General features: G+C 39.6%; 1 protein-coding gene across 6 annotated transcripts in view; it reads right to left on the reverse strand.

Annotated features, from left to right (window-relative positions):
• Positions 1-20,261, reverse strand: part of TENM1 (teneurin transmembrane protein 1) — a 1,037,319-nt gene that overhangs the window by 94,225 nt on the left and 922,833 nt on the right. For all 6 annotated transcript variants that reach the window (XM_053699127.1, XM_053699121.1, XM_053699124.1 and 3 more), the window contains one exon: positions 3,304-3,670. In XM_053699127.1, the coding sequence (XP_053555102.1) occupies positions 3,304-3,670 (367 nt within the window). The remainder of the gene's footprint in view (positions 1-3,303; positions 3,671-20,261) is intronic.

The following is a 20,261-nucleotide window of genomic DNA, read 5'->3' on the forward strand; positions in this document are numbered from 1 at the left end:
CTATATATGTTTAAGAAGAAACCCACTTGGTACATAGCAGGGACCAGTGCATTAATATTATTATTGGATCATATGCAGTGACTGAATTAACAAATCCTCAAGCACCTTATAAGAGTATGGGAGGAACTTGGCACATATTTGTGTGGTTGTGGCGAATTGGTGTCATAAAATAGATTTATGAATGAGCAACCTACTTTTGTCCCTCATTTAGGTTTGCCTTGTCTGCCTATCTTACACTTGTCATCATTAATCATTTAGTAATATTCTTGTGCAAAGGCAAAAAGCAGATATCCAGTAAAATGATTTAAGGAGCTTGTAGTTTTAACGTTACATTAATTGCAGGTACTCAATTATTAGCTATAAATCAATGACTGGCTAAAGTAAGTTATACTGTCTAAGGTTTAAAACCATAAATCAGCACATGTCTAAGATATGGCCTATGGTCTGCAGAACATTTTTCATTCATTAAAATAATGGCATATTTCTGTTTTCAACATACAGCCAAGTAAATGTTTAGAAATATAAGCAGCATACAAGTCACATTTTATTAGCTGTATTTAATATTAAAAGGATGTTTGGACTTGATTTTCATGACTATGTTACTAGCGGAATACCCAAGCAGTGGCCATTATACATCAGAGCACAAAATACAAACACTGCAGTGTCACTTTTCAGTCTCCTCTTCAAGGCTTTATTTAGCTTATTTGGAGCCTATATTTTGTATAATTCCTCTGAAATCACAGTGTTGATAGAAATATGACCCTTTTCCCTTTTTCTTTCGATTTATAATCTGTGTTTTTATAAATCGAGGTTCTCCGCTGCTACATTGTACATTTACATTTCCCTGCTCCTAACAAACTACACTTGTTCTGAAATGTAATGTGAGAAGGATTTTAACATAATGCTTAAAGGTACATTCTAATGAAAATGTTAAATGTTAGAGCATGTAACACTTACATTATTGACCCTAGACAAATATTTAATACCCCCCAAAAAACAAAACAAAACTGATAAACACATAAGTGAAGCATTGTTTGGGAGCCACAAGTATTGCAGCTCCCAAGAAGACAACTGATGGGGATTGGCTGGCCACCTGACTACAGTTCACTGGTGATTTCCTACTTCAAGTGGTTTCCAGTGGGACGTCACTTTTGTTAGGGTTAAATACATACGGCAAGATTACGAGTTTTGCGGTAAGAGCTGCTCGGTACTAACTTGCAAGTTATTGTCACCGCTCACTTACCTACAGCGCTGGTATTACAGGTTTACAAAAACCCGGCATTAGCAGGCAATATTGCAGCGTAAACTAAAATTGAGCTCCATACCACACTCCAATACCAGCGCTGCGGTGAGCTGGTTTTACGTGCTTGTGCACGATTTCCCCATAGACATCAATGGGGAGAGCCGGCTGAAAAAAAAGCCTAACACCTGCATTAAAGCAGCGTAAAGCTCCATAAAGCAGCCCCATTAATTCTTATGGGGAAACTAAATTTATGTTTACACCTAACACTCTAACATAAACCTGAGTCTAAACACCCCTAATCTGCCGCCCCCAACAACGCAGACACCTACATTACACTTATTAACCCCTAATCTGCCACCCCCGACATCACTGCTACCTAAATTACACTTATTAACCCCTAATCTGCTGCCCCCAATGTCGCCGCCACCTACCTACACTTATTAACCCCTAATCTGCTGCCCCCAATGTCGCCGCCATCTACATTAAACTTATTAACCCCTAATCTGCTGCCCCTAATGTCGCCGCCACCTACAGTACACTTATTATCCCCTAATCTGCTGCCCCCAATGTCGCTGCCACTATACAAAAGGTATTAACCCCTAAGCCTAACCCTAACACTCACTAACTTTAATGTAATTAAAATAAATCTAGATAAAACCTACTATTAATACCTAAATAATTCCTATTTAAAACTAAATACTTACCTGTAAAATAAACCCTAAACTAGCTACAATATAACTAATAGTTACATTGTATCTAGCTTAGGTTTTATTTTTATTTCACAGGTAAGTTTGTATTTATTTTAACTAGGTAGATTAGTTAGAAATTAGTTATTAACTATTTACTAACTACCTAGTTAAAATAAATACAAATTACCTGTGAAATAAATCCTAACCTGTCTTACACTAACACCTAACCTTACACTACAATTAAATCAATTACATTGATTAAATAAAATTAAATTACAAAAAAACCCCACTAAATTACACAAAATAAAAAACAAATTATCAAATATTTAAACTAATTATACCTTATCTAATAGCCCTATCAAAATAAAAAATTCCTCCCAAAAATAAAAAAAACCCTAGCCTATAATAAACTACCAATGGCCCTTAAAAGGCCCTTTTGCAGGGCATTGCCCCAAAGAAATCAGCTCTTTTACCTGTAAAAAAAATACAAACAACCCCCCAACAGTAAAACCCACCACACACACAAACAAACCCCCCAAATAAAATTCTAACTAAAAAAAACCTAAGCTCCCCATTGCCATAAAAAGGGCATTTGTATGGGCATTTTAGCATTTTCCTTGCCCAAAACCCTAAGATAAAAATAAAACCCACCCAATAAACACAGTTTACGGTATGGATCTTGACGGTATTGGCTGTACCGCTCACTTTTTGGCCTCCCAGGCAGACTCGTAATACCGCCGCTGTGGAAGTCCCATTGAAAAAGGACTTTTTGAAAGCTGCGGTAGTTACGTTGCGTTACGGCCAAAAAAGTGTGCGGTGCAGCTAAACCTGCAAAACTCGTAATACCAGTGGTAGTGAAAAAGAGCCTTAACACTGCTTTTTCACTCATACCGCAAAACTCGTAATCTAACCGACTGTGTTTTATAAATATAATATTCGAATTCGAATGTCAAATTCAAATTAAAAATAGTATTTCTAGTCTAATACTGTGTTTTATAAATGTAATATTCGAATTTGAATGTTTGCTATGGGGAGTAATACAAATATTACACACTATAATTACTTTTTTGTATTCCTTGGAGTGTTCCTTTAACAATACAGCAATGTGACTAAAAACAAACAAAAACATTTTTTTGAGTTATTTAAAACATAACCCTTAAACACGCTGTATAAAGGCCCATGAAGCTTGTTTTACTAAACCTTAATAAAAGAGTCAGCACATTGCGTATTGAAAGCAGTTGACAATGGGCTTAATGAGCTTGTCCATTGTACCTACAATCTGGAGTCATTATCATTTTCTTACTTAATTATCTGTCAAGTCCTTTTTACAAGACAACAACACCAGGACAATAATTAGAAACTGTTGCTGACCTGAATAACAGTCACAGTTTGGATCGATTTTGCAGTCGCAGTCAGTTGGGGCACCCACTAAGACTGATATTTCTCCATTGGTGGTGACTTGCTGTATTCTGCTGATCTTCCTTTCATCAGTTTCAGCGATAAACAGAACCCCACTGTGAGACACAGCAATGGCTCTGGCTGATTCCAATGTGGAGTGGACTGCGACTTTGCTGACCAGGAAATAGTCAATACCGGGCACCTGGCAGTGTATGGGACGGCCAGCAATAATTCTAACTTGGTTATTTTCAGAAATCTGAAGAACAATGTTATTGTCCAAGACGTATAATGAATTATCCATAGGGTTAACTGCTAGATCTGTTGGCCATTCCAGTCGTACCTGGCAGAGAAATAAAACATAAATACTTATTGTGATATATATAATTGTGCATGTTTATTTGCATTTTTATACAAAAAGAAATATTGGTCAGTTATGGATTAAATAAGTACAAATAGCCTGTGCTATTAAAAGCATTTTTTTGTATGTCTCTTTTTCTGTTTACTTGTATGGCATATAACGTCAGACTGTACTAATAATTACACATATGTTTTTGTTTGTTGTGTGTGATATTTCATGCCTTGTATTATGTGTAATCTATTTATCTACTTAAAGGCAAATAAAACAACATCATTTGCTGTCATGAATTTAAAATTAATTTTACACGGTATGTACAAGTTTCTCAATACAAAATGTGTGACCTTAAATTAATAAAAAAATCTCTGATTCATTTTGCAGTACATGCTATTTACACAGTAGTGGCCTTGCAGAGTGCTCTGGTGCAAAATGTCCCCTATGTAATATAAGCAATAGCTTTAAAGGGACATGAAACCCCAAATTTTTCTTTCATGATTTAGGTAGAACATACAATTTTATACAACTTTACAGTTTTCTTCTATTATCAAATTTAAATCATTCTCTTAGTATGTTTTGTTGAAGGAGCAGCAATGCACTGCTGGTTTCTAAATGAACACATGGGTGAGACAATCGGTAACTATATATGCAGCCACCAATCAGCAGCTAGAACCTAGGTTCTTTGCTCCTCCTGAGCTATCCTAGATAAACCTTTCAGCAAAGGATAACAAGAGAAGAAAGCAAATAAAATAATAGAAGTAAATTGAAAAGTTGTTTAAAATTGTTTTCTCTATCTGAACCATGAAAGAAAATGTTTGGGTTTCATGTCCCTTTAATATACATGCTGCTCTGTATAATGATTTTGAGTAGATAGATAGATTGATAGAGAGATGGATAGATGGATAGATAGATAGATAGATAGATTGATACATAGATAGATGATAGATAGATGGATGGATATAACTAATAAATGGCTCCCCTGCATTAGATTGTACACATTTTGCACACACCTATATATAGACTGGCTGCCACGGGCTCCCTCAGCACTTGGGCCCTGGAGCTACTGCAACTATGATAGTTACACCCCTGTTTAACAGCTCCACTATTTAATTTCATAAAATGATCTGATTGGCTTTGCCGGACTGGATACTGCAGTACTGTAACTTTGCCTTGCTTCCAATTCAGAATACCAGCTAAGTCTCTCTCCTTCAAAAAGGTTTTAAGATGGCCTAAGATATTCTTGCAATGATAAGTATTCTGCTCTACACTGGGAGGTTTAAATATTTTAGGGGAATTTATCAGAGGTACATTTGGAAGGCTTCTTTGAAGAAGTCCATGAGTATAATCCATGAGTTTTGGAAACTGGTGAAACAACTGACAGTACCATTTGCACATGTAAAGGTTCTAGAAATATACTGAAACCAAAAGGCTATATAAAAAAAAATAATATATATATTAATATATTTCAATATAAAATGTTTATTTGCGTGTTATAAAAAATATAAAATAACCCTGCAACATGTTACACAGTAAAGGAGACCAACTAAACATACTTAATAGACTTTTAAGAGTTATGTTGCTGGACTACAAAACAATGCAGATTTTGCTACCTGTTTATTAATTCTGTATGTACCTACTGTGCAATACAGTGATTGATTTTGGATATATACTATGTGTATATAACAATTAATTCAATGTCCCTTTAAAGACACAAAAAATAAAATTGCACTGTTGCATGCATATAACTATGTATTTCATCTCTGCAAAGAGCTCCAGAACAGCAATGCTACACTGGGAACTGTGGAACTCATCGAGTGAGCCAATGACTAGAGGCATATGTGCATATCACCTGCTAGCTCCTAGTAGTGTATTGTTGCTCCTGAGCCTACCTAGGCATTTTTTTTTTCAATAAAGGATATAAAAAACATTTTTTTTAAAATAGAAGTAAATTTAAAAATTTTTAAAATCACAACCTCTATCTGAAACATGAAACTGTAATGTTGACTTTTCTGTCCCTCTAAAAAAGGACTAAAAACATTAAACCAACAGTAAAATTGAAATGAAATGTCCATGATTCACTTAGAGGTTGTAATTTGAAGATTTTTTCATTTACTTCTATTTTCAAATTCACTTTGTTCTCTTGATACCTTTTGTTAAAGAGCAAATCTAGGTAGGGTGATAGGAGTTTAGGAGCGTACAATTGTCTTTAGCAGTTTAGACACCAGTGTTTGTTACTATAAATATTTTTAATATAAGTCTGTGCACTCTCATTTGATCAGTAAATATTACTATTTAACAAAGGATATGAAGAGAACTAAGCAAAATTTATCATAAAAGTGAATTAGAAAGTTGTTAAAATTTTCATGATCTACCCAATCAATTTAAGTTTAATTTTGACTTTACTGTCCCTTTAAGAGGTATAAAAGATATATACATTGCAGTTAATTCATATTAGCCAAGGCTCTTAAAAATATTTGTATTCCTTAGCTAATCTTTCCTATCTCTCATCTAGCTTAGAAATGTATCTTAGGTGTCAATATCATCTTCAATGAATAATGTTGTTAAACATTTTAACAATTTATCTTATCATTGTTCTTGTTTTTCTGTGTATCTTAATCATTAGTTTGATTACCACATGAAGTGTACAACACATTACTTTCCTGTGGTAGTGGGTGGTAAATGTTGTAGGTGGATCAAAAGGGGAAAGATATCTAAATAAAAGTCACTTTGGTTAAAAAAGATTTTACTAACTCCAGTTTTAAAAAAAACTTGCTCCCAGGAGTCCCTGGAACTGGGAAATAGACTCTGAGCCTTTTAAACACAAATCATGTTTTTCAATCCAGTCTAGTCATTGAACAATGTTATTAAATGTTCCCTGGGTAAACAAATAACATTTAATTGCTGGCAACAAAGCATAACAAATGTACAGACATTTGGCCTGCTGGGGCTTTCCCCCTTCATGCACCACTTTGTTCATGAAATCTTTACAAAGTTTCTTTGACTTCTAAAGCTAGCTTTTCATAAGCTGCAGGGATTTGTTTTCTTAGTTCCCCCCCCCCCCCTCATAAATAGGCATATTTCTCAGACTTTTCTCTTATGAAGATGTTTTCTGTACAAAAGGCAGAGCAATGCTATACATAAAGTATTTCTAAATCAATATGTAATAAAAGTACACTTTTATCTAACATCTAATTATCCCAAATATTAAAGGACCACAATAGTGAAAAATGTTATCACTGCCAACCCTGCACTATCTATGTGTTTAACCCACACAAAGGGTTTAAATGCATAGGTAAAGTACTTCATGTAAGCCCAGGGGCGTATTTATGGTAGGCCAACAAGACCGGTGCCTAGGGCGACAAATTTTGGGGGCCGGCACTTTTCTACTGCACTGCACACTTGAATATATCTGCCTGCTTTGAAAAAAAAATGTTTTAATTTTAAACGGGTGGTCACGTGACCGTTTTTTCACTGAGGTCACATGACGTTTTCAACCAGCCAGCTTCTGTGTGTTCTGCATGCCGGTGCTGGGAGAGATCAGGAGGAGACCCACACTGTGATCAGTGGAGTTGCGGAGCCAGTATGGACTGGAGCGGCTCAGCGGGCTGACAACGAACTGTCTTCAACTAGGTAGTGTTGCGCCGCTCTAGCTGTTGCTAGGGATGCGGCACCTGCTGTCTGCTCATTGCTTAGGGGGGAGTCCGCTCTTCTCTGCGTGCGGCAGTGACGTCATCGATGCATGCTTCCTCCTGTAGAAGCCGGTCTGGATTTCCTGTGGCGCGAATCCTGCACCTATGTAAGTAACTTCAGTCCTACCTATCACTGCCCGAGTATAGGTGTTACTTACCGTTCTCCTTGGTGTTAATGATTTGTATGCTAGATTGTTATTTTGTTGCTGACCCCCTGCTGGTCTGACCACTCTCCCTCTTTAACCCTTAACTGCTGGATTGATACTGCTGTGGAACTCAGCTTATCTGATCACTCTACCTGTTAACCCTATCTGCCCTGGATTGCTTCACTGTTGCCAAACCCTGACTGCATGACCATCCTAGTGGTTTACCCCTGGACTGCCTTACTGTTGCCGAACCCTGCCTGTCTGACCCCCCTAGTGGTTTGTCTCTGGTTTCCTGCCTGTTGCCACCAAGGACTGTCCTGCCTGTGGCGAGTGCTATTTATCTCATCTTGCAAACCTACTCTGCTCTGAGATATTAATTATCATTCAGGCTCAATGCCGGGATAACAAGACTACTGGCCAAGTTTGGTCTGATAGAGGAGTATCCCATGAGCATTACATTATACTTGGGCCATGGAGCCAGATGAGGTGGCACGAGCAGTTTATCTTCAGGGACAGATGCTGGGAACCAATACCACACAGTTGCAGAATATCGATTCCAAGCAAGAGGCTATAACCACTCAACTCTCTTTACTAGTTACAGCGAGGAATACTGTCCCTGTTGTTGTACCGCCAGTCTCTGTTCCTAGTACTGCGGCTTCTTCCTCTGCTTCTGGAAGTATACCCGGATACCGTTGCCTGACAAGTATAAAGGTAGTAATGATTGCAGGGATTTTCTTAACCAATGCAGGCTGCACTTCCGCAATAATCCTCACACCTTTCAATCTCACCAGTTAAGGGTCACCTTTATCATTCCCTTACTGAAAGACAAGGCCCTAGCCTGGGTCTCTCCCCTTTTGGAACAGAACGCTCCACTCCTGCATGATGCTGATGCTTTTATTTCTGCATTATTATCTGTCTTTTGGGACTTCTGGACGTACCTCTGCCAGGGCAATAGAACTGTGGCACAATTCGCCATTGAGTTTCGCACCTTGGCACTTGAAACCACTTGGGATGGCAGTGCTCTCAAGGCAACCTTTAGGAGGGGTCTGCATGAACGCATCAAAGATAAACTCACTTTTCATGATGTTCCTTCTTCTTTGGATTACTTTATAACGCTTTGTATCAGTCTGGACTCTCACTTCCAGGAGAGACAAGCCGAAAGAGACAGAACTAGGAGGGTGATTCCCTCCCATCCTCATATTCATCTGAGTTCAGCAGTGTCCTCTACCCCTTCAACAGCTCCAGTTGCCCCAGTGGAGGAACCCATGGATCTCTCCTCCTTCTGAATCTGAAAGACAGAGAAGAAGGCGATTCAGACTATGCTTTTATTGTGGGTCTAACACCCACCAACTTAAGGACTGTGACCTTCGGCCGGGAAAAGCCAATGCTTTGGGGATAACACTGGGTTACCTCTAAGCATGATCTATACTAAATCCCCTCACTCCACTCAGATTCTGGTACCTGTAACCCTTACCTTTCTCAAGAACACTGTCCACACTCAAGCCTTCATTGATTCAGGTCAGCTGATTTTATGATTCAAGCTGGCTTGCCTCTTCTGCAGAAAAGACATTGTCTCAAAATAATGGCACCCCCTTGGTTCAGGGTTGATCCATTTTGAGTCAGCGCCCCTGACCCTGACTGTGGGAGTCCTTCATACCAAACAGCTGCAGTTTGAGGGAATTCATTCTCCAGCACAACCTGTCATCATTGGTCTTCCTTGGCTTCGTATACACAATCCACAGTTCGACTGGACTGAAGGACAACTGGCCTCCTGGGGTGCCTCCTGTTTCCACTCCTACCTTGCTTAAGTCACTCCTCTACTCCATATCCATATAGCCAGTATACAGACTCCTCCAAAGCTTTCCTCAGTATACATGGACTTTGCAGATGTGTTTGAGAAAAAGGCAGCCGACGTGCTACCACCCCACCATCCTTATGACTGCAAAATTGACCTCTTTCCCGGAGCCCCACTTCCTAAAGGGAGGACTTATCCACTTTCCAAAGCTGAAACCAAATCTATGGAGGAATATATCCAAGAGAATCTAGCTAAAGGCTTCATTCACCACCCTCCTCCTCTCCTTCAGGGGCAGGCATCTTTTTTGTCAGTAAGAAGGATGGTGGGCTCAGACCCTGCATCGACTACAGGGCCTTGAATAATATAACTATCAAGAACTCGCTTCTTCACCAAGTTAGACTTACGTGGGGCATACTGATCCGTATCTTCCCAGGCCACGAATGGAAGACCGCCTTCAACACAAGATCTTGGCATTATGAATACATTGTAATGCCCTTTGGGTTATGTAACATCACTGCAGTCTTCCAGGCATTTGTCAACAATGTCTCAATCACACTGTCATTGACTACCTGGATGACATCCTTATCTTCTCTTCCACTCAGGAAGAGCATCATAAACACGTGAGACAGGTGTTTCAACGTCTCAGGGACAATTCTTTAGTAGCCAAACTAGAAAAATGTGAGTTTGACCAAGTTCAGATCCAGTTCCTTGGCTATGTCATCTCGAAAGAAGGTTTTGCCATGGATCCTGCTAAACTCACCATAGTTTTAGAGTGGCCCCAACCTACTTCATTAAAGGAATTTCAGAGATTCTTGGGGTTCTCCAATTATTACCGCAAGTTTATAAAGAACTTTTCCCAAACAGCCGCTCCACTCACTGAACTGACAAAACTGAACATAGACTGTAAACATTGGCCTCCTGAAGCCAAAAAATGCCTTCTCTTGTCTGAAAAAAGCCTTTTGTTCTGCTCCTGTGCTCTGCCATCCTGATCCTGACCTACAGTTCACTTTAGAGGTTGATGCATCCGAGATAGGGGCTGGAGCAGTTCTAACCAAAAGGGATCCTTTAACCTCCAAGTCACACCCTGTAACCTTTTTCTCTAAACGTTTTACTCTTGCAGAGAGGAATTATGATGTGGGTAATCGGGAACTCTTAGCCATTAAGATGGCCTTGACGGAATGGCATCATTGGTTGGAAGGCACCACAAATCCCATTCAGATTCTCACCGACCACAAGAATTTGACTTACCTAGAGAAAGCTCATCAACTCAGTCCTCGACATGCCAGGTGGGCCTTGTTCTTTTCCCGCTTTAACTTTGTGGTCTCTTATCTTCCTGGGACCAAAAACAAGAAGGTGAATACCCTTTCCCATCAGTTTCCTCACTCAAGTGATTCCTCTGAAGCTCCTATTGAACATATCATACCCCCTCCTGTGTTGTTGCTCAACTGAATACCACCCTTCTTCAAAGACTGCAACGTGCCCAGTGTGATAAACCTCCTGAAGCCCCCATGGCTTCCGAGATCTTTTTTGTAACTCTGAACCTACGCACTCCCGTACTGTCCTAGGCTCATGACAGTAAACTCTCTGGACATTCTGGTTTGACAAGAACTTTTAAGCATCTTTTCCAACACGTATGGTGGCCTACTATGAAGGCTGACACTCAGGTTTATGTATGTCAGGAATCTACCTTATGTGGTATACGCCTTTAAGACTTCCCCTATTTGGTCCCACAATCCTCCTCTCAACTTGTCAATTATTGTTCGCAAGTGTAGCAGTATAGTTCGAATGAACAAGTGTATCGCTAAACTCTGCTGACTCTCCATAACCTCATTGTAACCACCTTGATGAACTGGATTTCCCTGACGGATTTCATCTTTTACAAACTTGTGCACTGATCCGATATCTAAAGGTATCACCTTTTGGGACTTAACAAACTTCCCCACTAACAACATTCTCCTTCAACTCTGCCGCTATCGACAATCTCTCCTCGCCACCTGTGCGGCAACCCTGACAGAGAACCCTGTAATTCCAATCTGCTCTTACTTGAAGGAATCTGAACTGGGAATTACAAAAACCCTCACAAAAATCTCCTCCGGTAACCGCGGCTCAACCGCTGCACACTGAACCCTCCAACTGCCGATCCTTCGCTCACAAGGCTGTCAGTAATCCAACAGTTCTGATTGGAGCATATTCACACGCCCCCAAGCACATCGTCATCGTTGACTCCATGCAACGCTCTCTTTGCCTCTGTTGTTGGGACTGATCTAAGCCATAAACATTTCAGCCTGCTAACGGACATAACTCATTGTACTTAGGTATTTAGACAGCAGAGTTTCTCCAGCAAGTCTGTCGCACAGCCATAAAACCACTGAACCATCTCATACAGGATAAATCTGGGACACTCTACTGTAACAAGTTTAACAAGTAATACAGAAAAGGGATTATTCTCCATTGCAAGTTCCAAAACATAAACACTCTCTTAACAGTCTGCAGTTGAGATCCAGACTCTAAACCACTAACCTACAAAATCCACAAACAACCATGGACACACATAACAATGGACTTCATTGTGGACCTCCCACCTTCTGGCCACCATACAGTTATCTGGGTTGTAGTGGATCGCTTTTCAAGACTGACTCATTTTGTACCCCTAACAAAACTGCCTTCTGCCCAAGAATTATTGTCTCTTTTCCTTCTGCATGTGGTACAACTCCATGGCATTCCTGTGAATATTGTTTCCGACAGAGGTTCACAATTAATTTCTACCTTTTAGAGAGCCTTTTGTAAGTTGATTGGAACCACGGTTTCCTTGTCTTCTGGCTACCATCCTCAGATCAATGGTCTAACTGAGAGAGTAAACCATGATTTTGATGCTTATCTTAGAGCCTTTGTCAACACTCTCCATACCAACTGGTCCGAGTTGTTACCCCTAGCGGAGCTGGCAAGAAGCACTCATTGGCACTCTTCTCTTCGATGTTCTCCATTTCAAGCCACAGCAGGTTATCAACCTTGTGTCTTCCCTCTTTCTGCTCAATCCACTGGGGTTCCTGCTGCAGACCGACACGTTACTGAACTCACCACTCAATGGCAACGTATTTGCTCTCAGCTACATTCAGCTGTCTCTAGCTATAAGAAGTTTTCTGATCATCATAGAGCTTATGTACGTGCTCTCTCAGAGGGTGAACGTGTTTTGGTCTCTACTCGACACATTTGTCTACGTCAACCCTGTTACAAATTGGGACCTAGTTTTATTGGTCTTTACAAAGTCCTGAAAAGACTGTCTCCTGTTGCCTACAATGAGGCCTTGCCCAAAACTCTGCACATATACCCAGTCTTCCATATCTCACTACTCAAGCCTTACATCAGGAACAGATATACCCAGCTCTGAGCTCCTCCTCCAGTGCTCCTAGTCCATGGTGACCCTGAAAATGAGGTTGCTAAGATCCTGGACTCCAGATACAGGCACAGACAACTGCAGTATCTGGTACATTGGAAGGGATACTCTGTGGCGGATCATTCCTGGGTTCCTGCCTGTGATGTGCATGCTCCATCCTTGGTCTCTAGATTCCATGCTGCTCATCCTTTGAGGCCGACTCAGGTTCCCAGAGGGAACCCTTGAGAGGAGGGCTATGTCGCGCCGTGCCACTCTAGCTGTTGCTAGGGATGCGGCGCCTGCTGTCTGCTCGTTGCCTAGGGGGAGTCCGCTCCTCTCTGCGTGTGGCAGTGTTGTCATCGCCGCACACTTCCTCCTGCAGAAGCTGGTCTGGATCTCCTGTGGCGCGAATCCTGCACCTATGTAAGTAACTTCAGTCCTACCTATCACTGCCCAAGTATAGGTGTTACTTACTGTTCTCCTGGGTGTTATTGATTTGTGTGCTGGTTTGTTATTTTGTTGCTGACCCCTGCTTGTCTGATCACTCTGCCTCTTTAAACCACAACTGCTGGATTGATATTGCTGCTGAACTTAGCTTGTCTGACCACTCTGCCTCTTTAGCCCTTAACTGCTGGATTGATACTGCTGCTGAACTCTGCTTGTCTGACTACTCTACCTGTTAACCCTATCTGCCCCGGATTGCCTCACTGTTGCCAAACCCTGCCTGCCTGACCATCCTAGTGGTTTGTCTCTAGTTTTCTGAATGTTGCCGCCAAGGACTGTCCTGCCTGTGGTGAGTGCCATTTACAAAATAGTGCAATACATCCAGCAGCAATACTCACAGGTCAGAGCTTCAAGGAGTCACTACAAAACTCCCCAACAATAGTAAAAAAATGTAAAAATGAAGCTCTCCAAAATGCCAAAGTTTCAGTGCTTTATTTTAGAAAGTGCAGAGTCAAACAGCCACGACGTTTCGGGGAGCTATGCCCCTTAATCATGTGGTAAGTGATAGTACAGGTACACCTGTTTAAATAGCTCACCTTGGGATTTTAACCCTTACAATCTTGTATTCCACATTCTATAAATGCAACAGCACCATCTGCTGGTGGAAAGATAGGTAGACCATGTACAAAAATTAAAAACAAAAACAGCTATGAAGCCCCTATACCAGAACCACATCTACATAAACAATAAACACTGCAATTTATTTATTAGAACTTATTTAAACAGCATTAGGCTCCATGATTTAAAACCAATATTGCAAAATATAAGAACACAAGAGCAACACCAGATCAGTAGAACACAGACCAGTCTATCTCTCTATTGAGCCCCCTAGGCTCCAGGGTATCCAACTTAAAAATCCAATAGGATTCACGTTGTTTCAAAAGGATATCCCTATTGCCACCTCTACGGGGGGTCCTAATTTGTTCGATTACCTGGAACCTAAGTTGGCTAATAGGATGTCCCATAGCCAAAAAATGATAAGCTACTGGTGCAGTGAATACCTTACACCTGATGTTGCTCTTGTGTTCAGTGATCCGATCCCGTACCCTCCTAGAGGACTCGCCAATGTAGGCTTTCCCACATGGGCATTTGATCATGTAAATAACATAATTGCTATTGCAAGTAAAGTAGTCCCTATAATGAAATTTATAACCACTATGTGGGTGTAAAAAATAGGGACTCTTTATTATAGAATTGCAATTGCTGCACCCTAAACAGGGAAAACAGCCCAAATTCTTTTTGGTGATAAACCGCTGAGATAGTATTCTACCAGGGCCAATGTCAGCTTTAATCAAAGAGTCCCTCAAGCTCTTACTACGCTTATATGCTGGCATAGGCATTTGGTCAAATTCAACAACCTCCGAATTGCAATCTTTCAGGATACCCCAATGTTTTCTGATAATTTTCCAAACCTGATCACTTTGTCTGGAAAATTCAGATACAAAAATCATTCTCTTTGAATCTTTTTTAGAAGACAACCCAGGTTTTAACAATGATTTTCGATCCAATTGGGACACCTGATTGATGGTGTCAACAATAAGATCTCTGGGGTACCCGCGTTGCACAAATTTGTCACCCATTTCTGAAAGTCGCAAGGGTACTAACGATTCCTCTGCAACTATGCGCTTAACTCTAAGCAATTGACTCTTTGGCAATGATCTGACTAGTGAAGGATGATGTGCACTGCTATATAATAGCAGGTTATTCCTATCAGTTTCCTTGCTGAAAATATCAGTCTTGAAATTGCACCCATCCTTCAAAACAGTCACATCCAAAAAATCAATTGAAATTTCGCTATAAGTAAGTGTAAACTTAATACTGTTTGTCGAATCATTTAACTCCCTAACAAAAAGTTCAAGGGCTCCAACGCTGCCCAACCATATGCCAAAAATATCATCAATGTAGCGCCACCAGGTGGCGCCACACTGACGAAATAAATAATTTTCAAAAACAAATTTTTCTTCAAAAAGATTCATAAAAATGTTTGCATAGTTAGGGGCAACGTTGGAGCCCATGGCTGTACCCTGCAACTGAAGGTAAAAAAAGTCTTCAAATAAAAAATAATTATTAAAAAGTATAATTTCCAACAGTTGCAGAATAAACCAAATCTGTGAAATGGAATATAAACCAGAAGTAAAAAGCGCATGTTTAACAGCTCCCAGCCCGCTCTCATGGGTGATTGAGGTATATAAACTTGTCACATCCAGACTGAAAAGAATGAATTTATCAGTCTGGAGTTGCAAGTTGTTCAATTTGACCAAAAAATCATTAGTATCCTTAATGAAAGTACTTGACTGCTCCACCAGGGGTCTCAAAAGTTTATCCAAAAAGATGGATATCCCTGAGAACACAGAGTTAGTTCCAGCCACAATCGGTCGCCCAGGTGGAGCAGTCAAGGACTTATGAATTTTGGGCAGTACATATAGTACTGGCGAGATCGGATCTTTAACAATAAGAAATTTAGCTGTTTTATCATCAATGATGCCATTGTTGAGTGCAAATTTAACAGTGACAGATATCTCTTTAGTAATCTTAGATAGAGGATTAGCAGTAATTTTTTTATATACATTCCCAGCACTTAACTGACGATAAACCTCAGACCTATAGTCAGTTTTGTTCAAGATCACAGTAGCACCGCCCTTATCAGCTTGCTTTAAAATCACCTTGTCATTAGATTGCCATTTACCTCATCTTGCAAACCTACTCTGCTCTGGGATATTCCCTATCATTCCGGCTTGACGCCGGGATAACAAGACTACTGGCCGAGTTCGGTCTGATAGAGGAGTATCCCACGAGCATTACAGGTAGGGCACAGTCTCATCCATAGAATCACCCGTTGCACTTGCTTGCAATTTCAGAGCTATCATGGTAATGGTAGTGAGAGACTGAGAGCCTGACGGTCAGACTCTCAGTCTCTCACTACTACTACCATGTTAGATCTGAAATGTCAAGCAAGAAGTGCAACGTAAGAAAAAAAATGTTTGCACACTGCCACTGCCACAACATTAAAAAGAAAATAAGCATGAAAAAAGCTAAATGTTTTTAGCTCATGACCCAGAGCATCTGAAAGGTTCTTGGCTTTTTCTAATTACTTTGTTCTTACAGAAGTCACAGCTGTTTAGTGATAGACTAAAAGAAAAAATAAATTTATAAAACTTTGTTCATGAAAAGTAATTTATTTAAAAACAGGGCAGAAAAGAAAGGTGGCCAAATAATTAAAAAGCTTAATTTTATAAACTACTTAGGAATTCAAAAGATATGAAAGTAATGGGTGGATTTACAGTGATTTGTTTTTAGTGCTTTTAATTAAAGGGACAGTACACTGTAAAATAGTTTTTGCATAAATGTATTTTAAATGACTTGTTATACCAACTGCAGAGTATAAAATACTTGAGAAATTGCATTTTCGGGTTTATTTGTGTATCTGTAGTAGCTGGTTTTGTGCTTTGAAACCACAGCCTATTACAATGGGTTGAGCTTCAGGTAATATCAGATCTCATTATGTTATCACTTTTATGTACACAGACTTGCTTCCTTATCTTATATTTGTCTGGAACACCAAAGCTCAATACATAGAGAGAACAATGGAAAATTATCATTTTATTACTTAACTATCATGCCCCCCACTTAGGGTGTAATCTTCTTCTGCTGGCTGTGTTTACTTAGTCTTGTCAATAGTGTATACGCCAGTATCAAAACTTTCAGTATAGGTTGGGAAACCATAAGCTAAATCAGCTATTTCAAATGCTGAAATATGAGTAAAGGAGCCACTTGCAACCAATTTAATACACTCTAGCAGGTAAAAAGGATCATTGGGAATAATTTAAAGGGAAGAAAGTTTTTGGGTGAACTGTCCCTTTAAGCCCTAGAACAAACTTAGATTTATGTTACAGGGTTGTTTAATAGATGAAATAAGGATTAAATGAAAACACTTTCCCCCTTTGCTCAGACAGGATGTTATAGGCTGTTGTTACAGAGATCTCACAACAGTACTACTAACAACCTGGATGTGTTTATACAGCATATCAATCTGTATGCTGTAGATTGTAATCCTATGTCTACAAAAAAATACAGCAAAAAAAAAAAAGTCACATTACTCCCTGACCATAAAAATTATATGGCAAAAAATGGCCTAAACCCGGGGGGGGATTTTTTACAGGCTGTTTTTTTATTGTAACATTTTATTTTCTATACCAGGGGTGGGCAAGAGGTAGATTGCGATCTACCAGTGGACCGCGAGTGTATTTTGAGGTGACCGCCTGGAAGATTTCAAAAGTCTGCATAATAAGAGAAACATTTCTCAAACATCTAAATTCTGTAGATGTATGAGAAATGTTTCTCTTATGTAGACTTTTAAAATCGGCTATGAGTCTATGATTACTACATGCGTGACGCGACTGTAACTGAACTCGCTGCTCCAGCTTTGGTTACTGCCTGTCCCAAACTCTCCTACTTTTTGTCTCAAGAGTGGTAAGTCCATAGTACAGACTCTTCATGCGCCAGACTGAGATGCTGCTCGGTATCCCTGGGTTTGGCAGTTCCAGGTTCTGCTCTGTCTAATATTCTGCTGCTACTTTCTAGTTCTGCCCCCCATTACTTGTCACCAGACTCTGCTGGGTGAATGGTATGGTGTTGTTTTTTTTCCCCAGGGTCTGTTACTCCCACTCAGGTTCTTTAACTTACTCTGTACCAGGCTTTGATGCTGCTCTCTGATACACTAATATTAGCCATACTTTATGCAGCTTTCTGTCAGTGCTGTTGCTGCTATACCATTCTCTGGTTGCTGTGTAAGGTGGTACGGAACCTGCTGCTGTCACTGTCCCAACTATTTGCCGTAGTCTTCAGCTAGTAGTGGACGGATGGAGAGCAATCAACAGGACCTGCCCTCTAATCAACCTGACATGGTGTCCAGCCAATAAAATTACTTTGTAGAATGAGTCTGTCTATGATTGGCTGAGAATAGTTCATTGTCATCATTGTACTTGAGCTGAGGGTTTCCCATGTGTTCCTGGCTTCACTACTCCGCTAGCCCTAGACTCGAGCCATCTTGATTGTAAGGCTACTTATTCATATGCAGGCGCGGTACACAGATAAGGTTACTTGATGGTTCCAGCATGACGTAAAGAGAGAGCTCTCGCAGTAAGTAAAGAGCGCGGCTGTATTTATTATTAAAGGGACAGTCAAGTCCAAAAAAAACCTTTAATGATTCAAATAGGCCCAGGGCATGTAATTTTAAACATGTAATTTTATCACCAATTTTGCTTTGTTCTCTTGGTATTCTTAGTTGAAAGCTAAACCTAGGAGGTTCATATGCTAATTTCTTAGACCTTGAAGGTTGCCTCCAATCTAAATGCTTTTTGACAGTTTTTCACCACTAGATGGCGTTAGTTCGTGTGTTTCATATAGATAACATTGAGCTCATGCACGTGAATTTACCGTGGAGTGAGCACTGATTGGTTAAAATGCAAGTCTGTCAAAAGAACTGAAAGGGGGCAGTCTGTGGAGGCTTAAATACAAGGAAATTACAGAGGTAAAATGTGTATTATTATAACTGTGTTGGTTAGCTCTGCGGAATCTGTTGGCGCTCTACAAATAACCGATAATAATAATAATAATTATGCAAAACTGGGGAATCTGTAATAAAGGGATTATCATTCTTTTAAAACAACAACAATTCTAGTGTTGACTGTCCCTTTAAAGAGTGGGGCTGATTTTTAAAGCTGTATTATTTGTAGCAAAAATACAATTTTCACGTAGCAGGTCCTATTTGTGGCAAAAATACAATTTTCAGCCAGCGACTGGTGTTTTTTTTTCTTTAGTTAGATGACCACGTCACTTGGAATATAATAAGAGGTAGCCCTTGCCTTACAAAGGTCTGCCCCACCCCTGTTCTATACTAACTAATGCTTTTATCTGTTTTGATATTTATGTTCAATTTCTTGTACAGCTGCACTGCTGTTTCTGTATCAGACTGGATACATCATATTTATGGTTACTTTTATTTTTTACCTTTTTAATTGTCTAAAACCTTTGAGAATGTTGTTGTATGAAACTCAAGCAGAGTATCCATGGTTGTTTGCACACAACTTTCTATATTAAACTAACATAATTTTATATTTCTTAGAAAGACCATAATGACAAATGCTACTAAGGGTTTTGCTTTATGTGTTATGTACAGTAATATGATAGTAAAGCTCTTCTTTTGTAAACAGAACTGACTGCAAAAAAAAAAAAACTACAATAATACAGAATACCGTATAATATATATATATATATATATATATATATATATATATATATATATATATATATATATATATATATATAAGATAAAATCAAATAATTTACTCTAAGCATTTCAAGAAAGAAAAATATTTGTCATATGAAACAATTCCGAGCATTCTTATTTACAATAAGGTTAAGTAAAAGTAGTTCTAAAAAAATCTTAGACCTTCCACTCTAACTAAATATTGACTAGCACAGAAACTAAAATTGACCTCATTCCACAAGTCTTCACCACCCATAACCTTCTAGGCAGGTTAACCTCTCTTAAATGGAAACTCGAGGAAGATGAGAATAGATTAACATGGCTGTGTTGGCTATGGTAACGGCCAACTATACTTTTTGCAGGTGTAAACTCAGAGTGGTAGCAAATTAGTTTCATAATAACCTCAAATTGTTAAGAGGTAGCCTGTGGCCTAGTTCTGCTGAGCTTATAGTGGAGCACACTCTAAGCTATACCCACCCCAAAGACACAGGATGCCCCCAGAGCGCTTTTCAATTTAAGGTGTATGAACCTCCCATCAGCCCATCCATCACTCTGCCATTTCTCTGTTACTGGGCTACTATTAACCACCTGCAGAAAGGTACAGCAGCGGCTCTAACCTTCTGGGGGCCTCTGGCCCCTCCAGAGACTTATGTATGCATATAAGGCCAGATTACGAGTGGGGCACTACTGCACAAGAAGTACATTTTTGCCAGCGTTGCCTTTATTTTTTTTATGTGTTTTCTGATACTTTTTTGTTTTGCAAAACAGTTAACCAGAGCTCTGAGGAAGCGCTAACCCGACGAG

This window comes from Bombina bombina, chromosome 1 (genome assembly GCF_027579735.1).
Source record: "Bombina bombina isolate aBomBom1 chromosome 1, aBomBom1.pri, whole genome shotgun sequence".
In the NCBI taxonomy this organism is placed as follows: domain Eukaryota; kingdom Metazoa; phylum Chordata; class Amphibia; order Anura; family Bombinatoridae; genus Bombina; species Bombina bombina.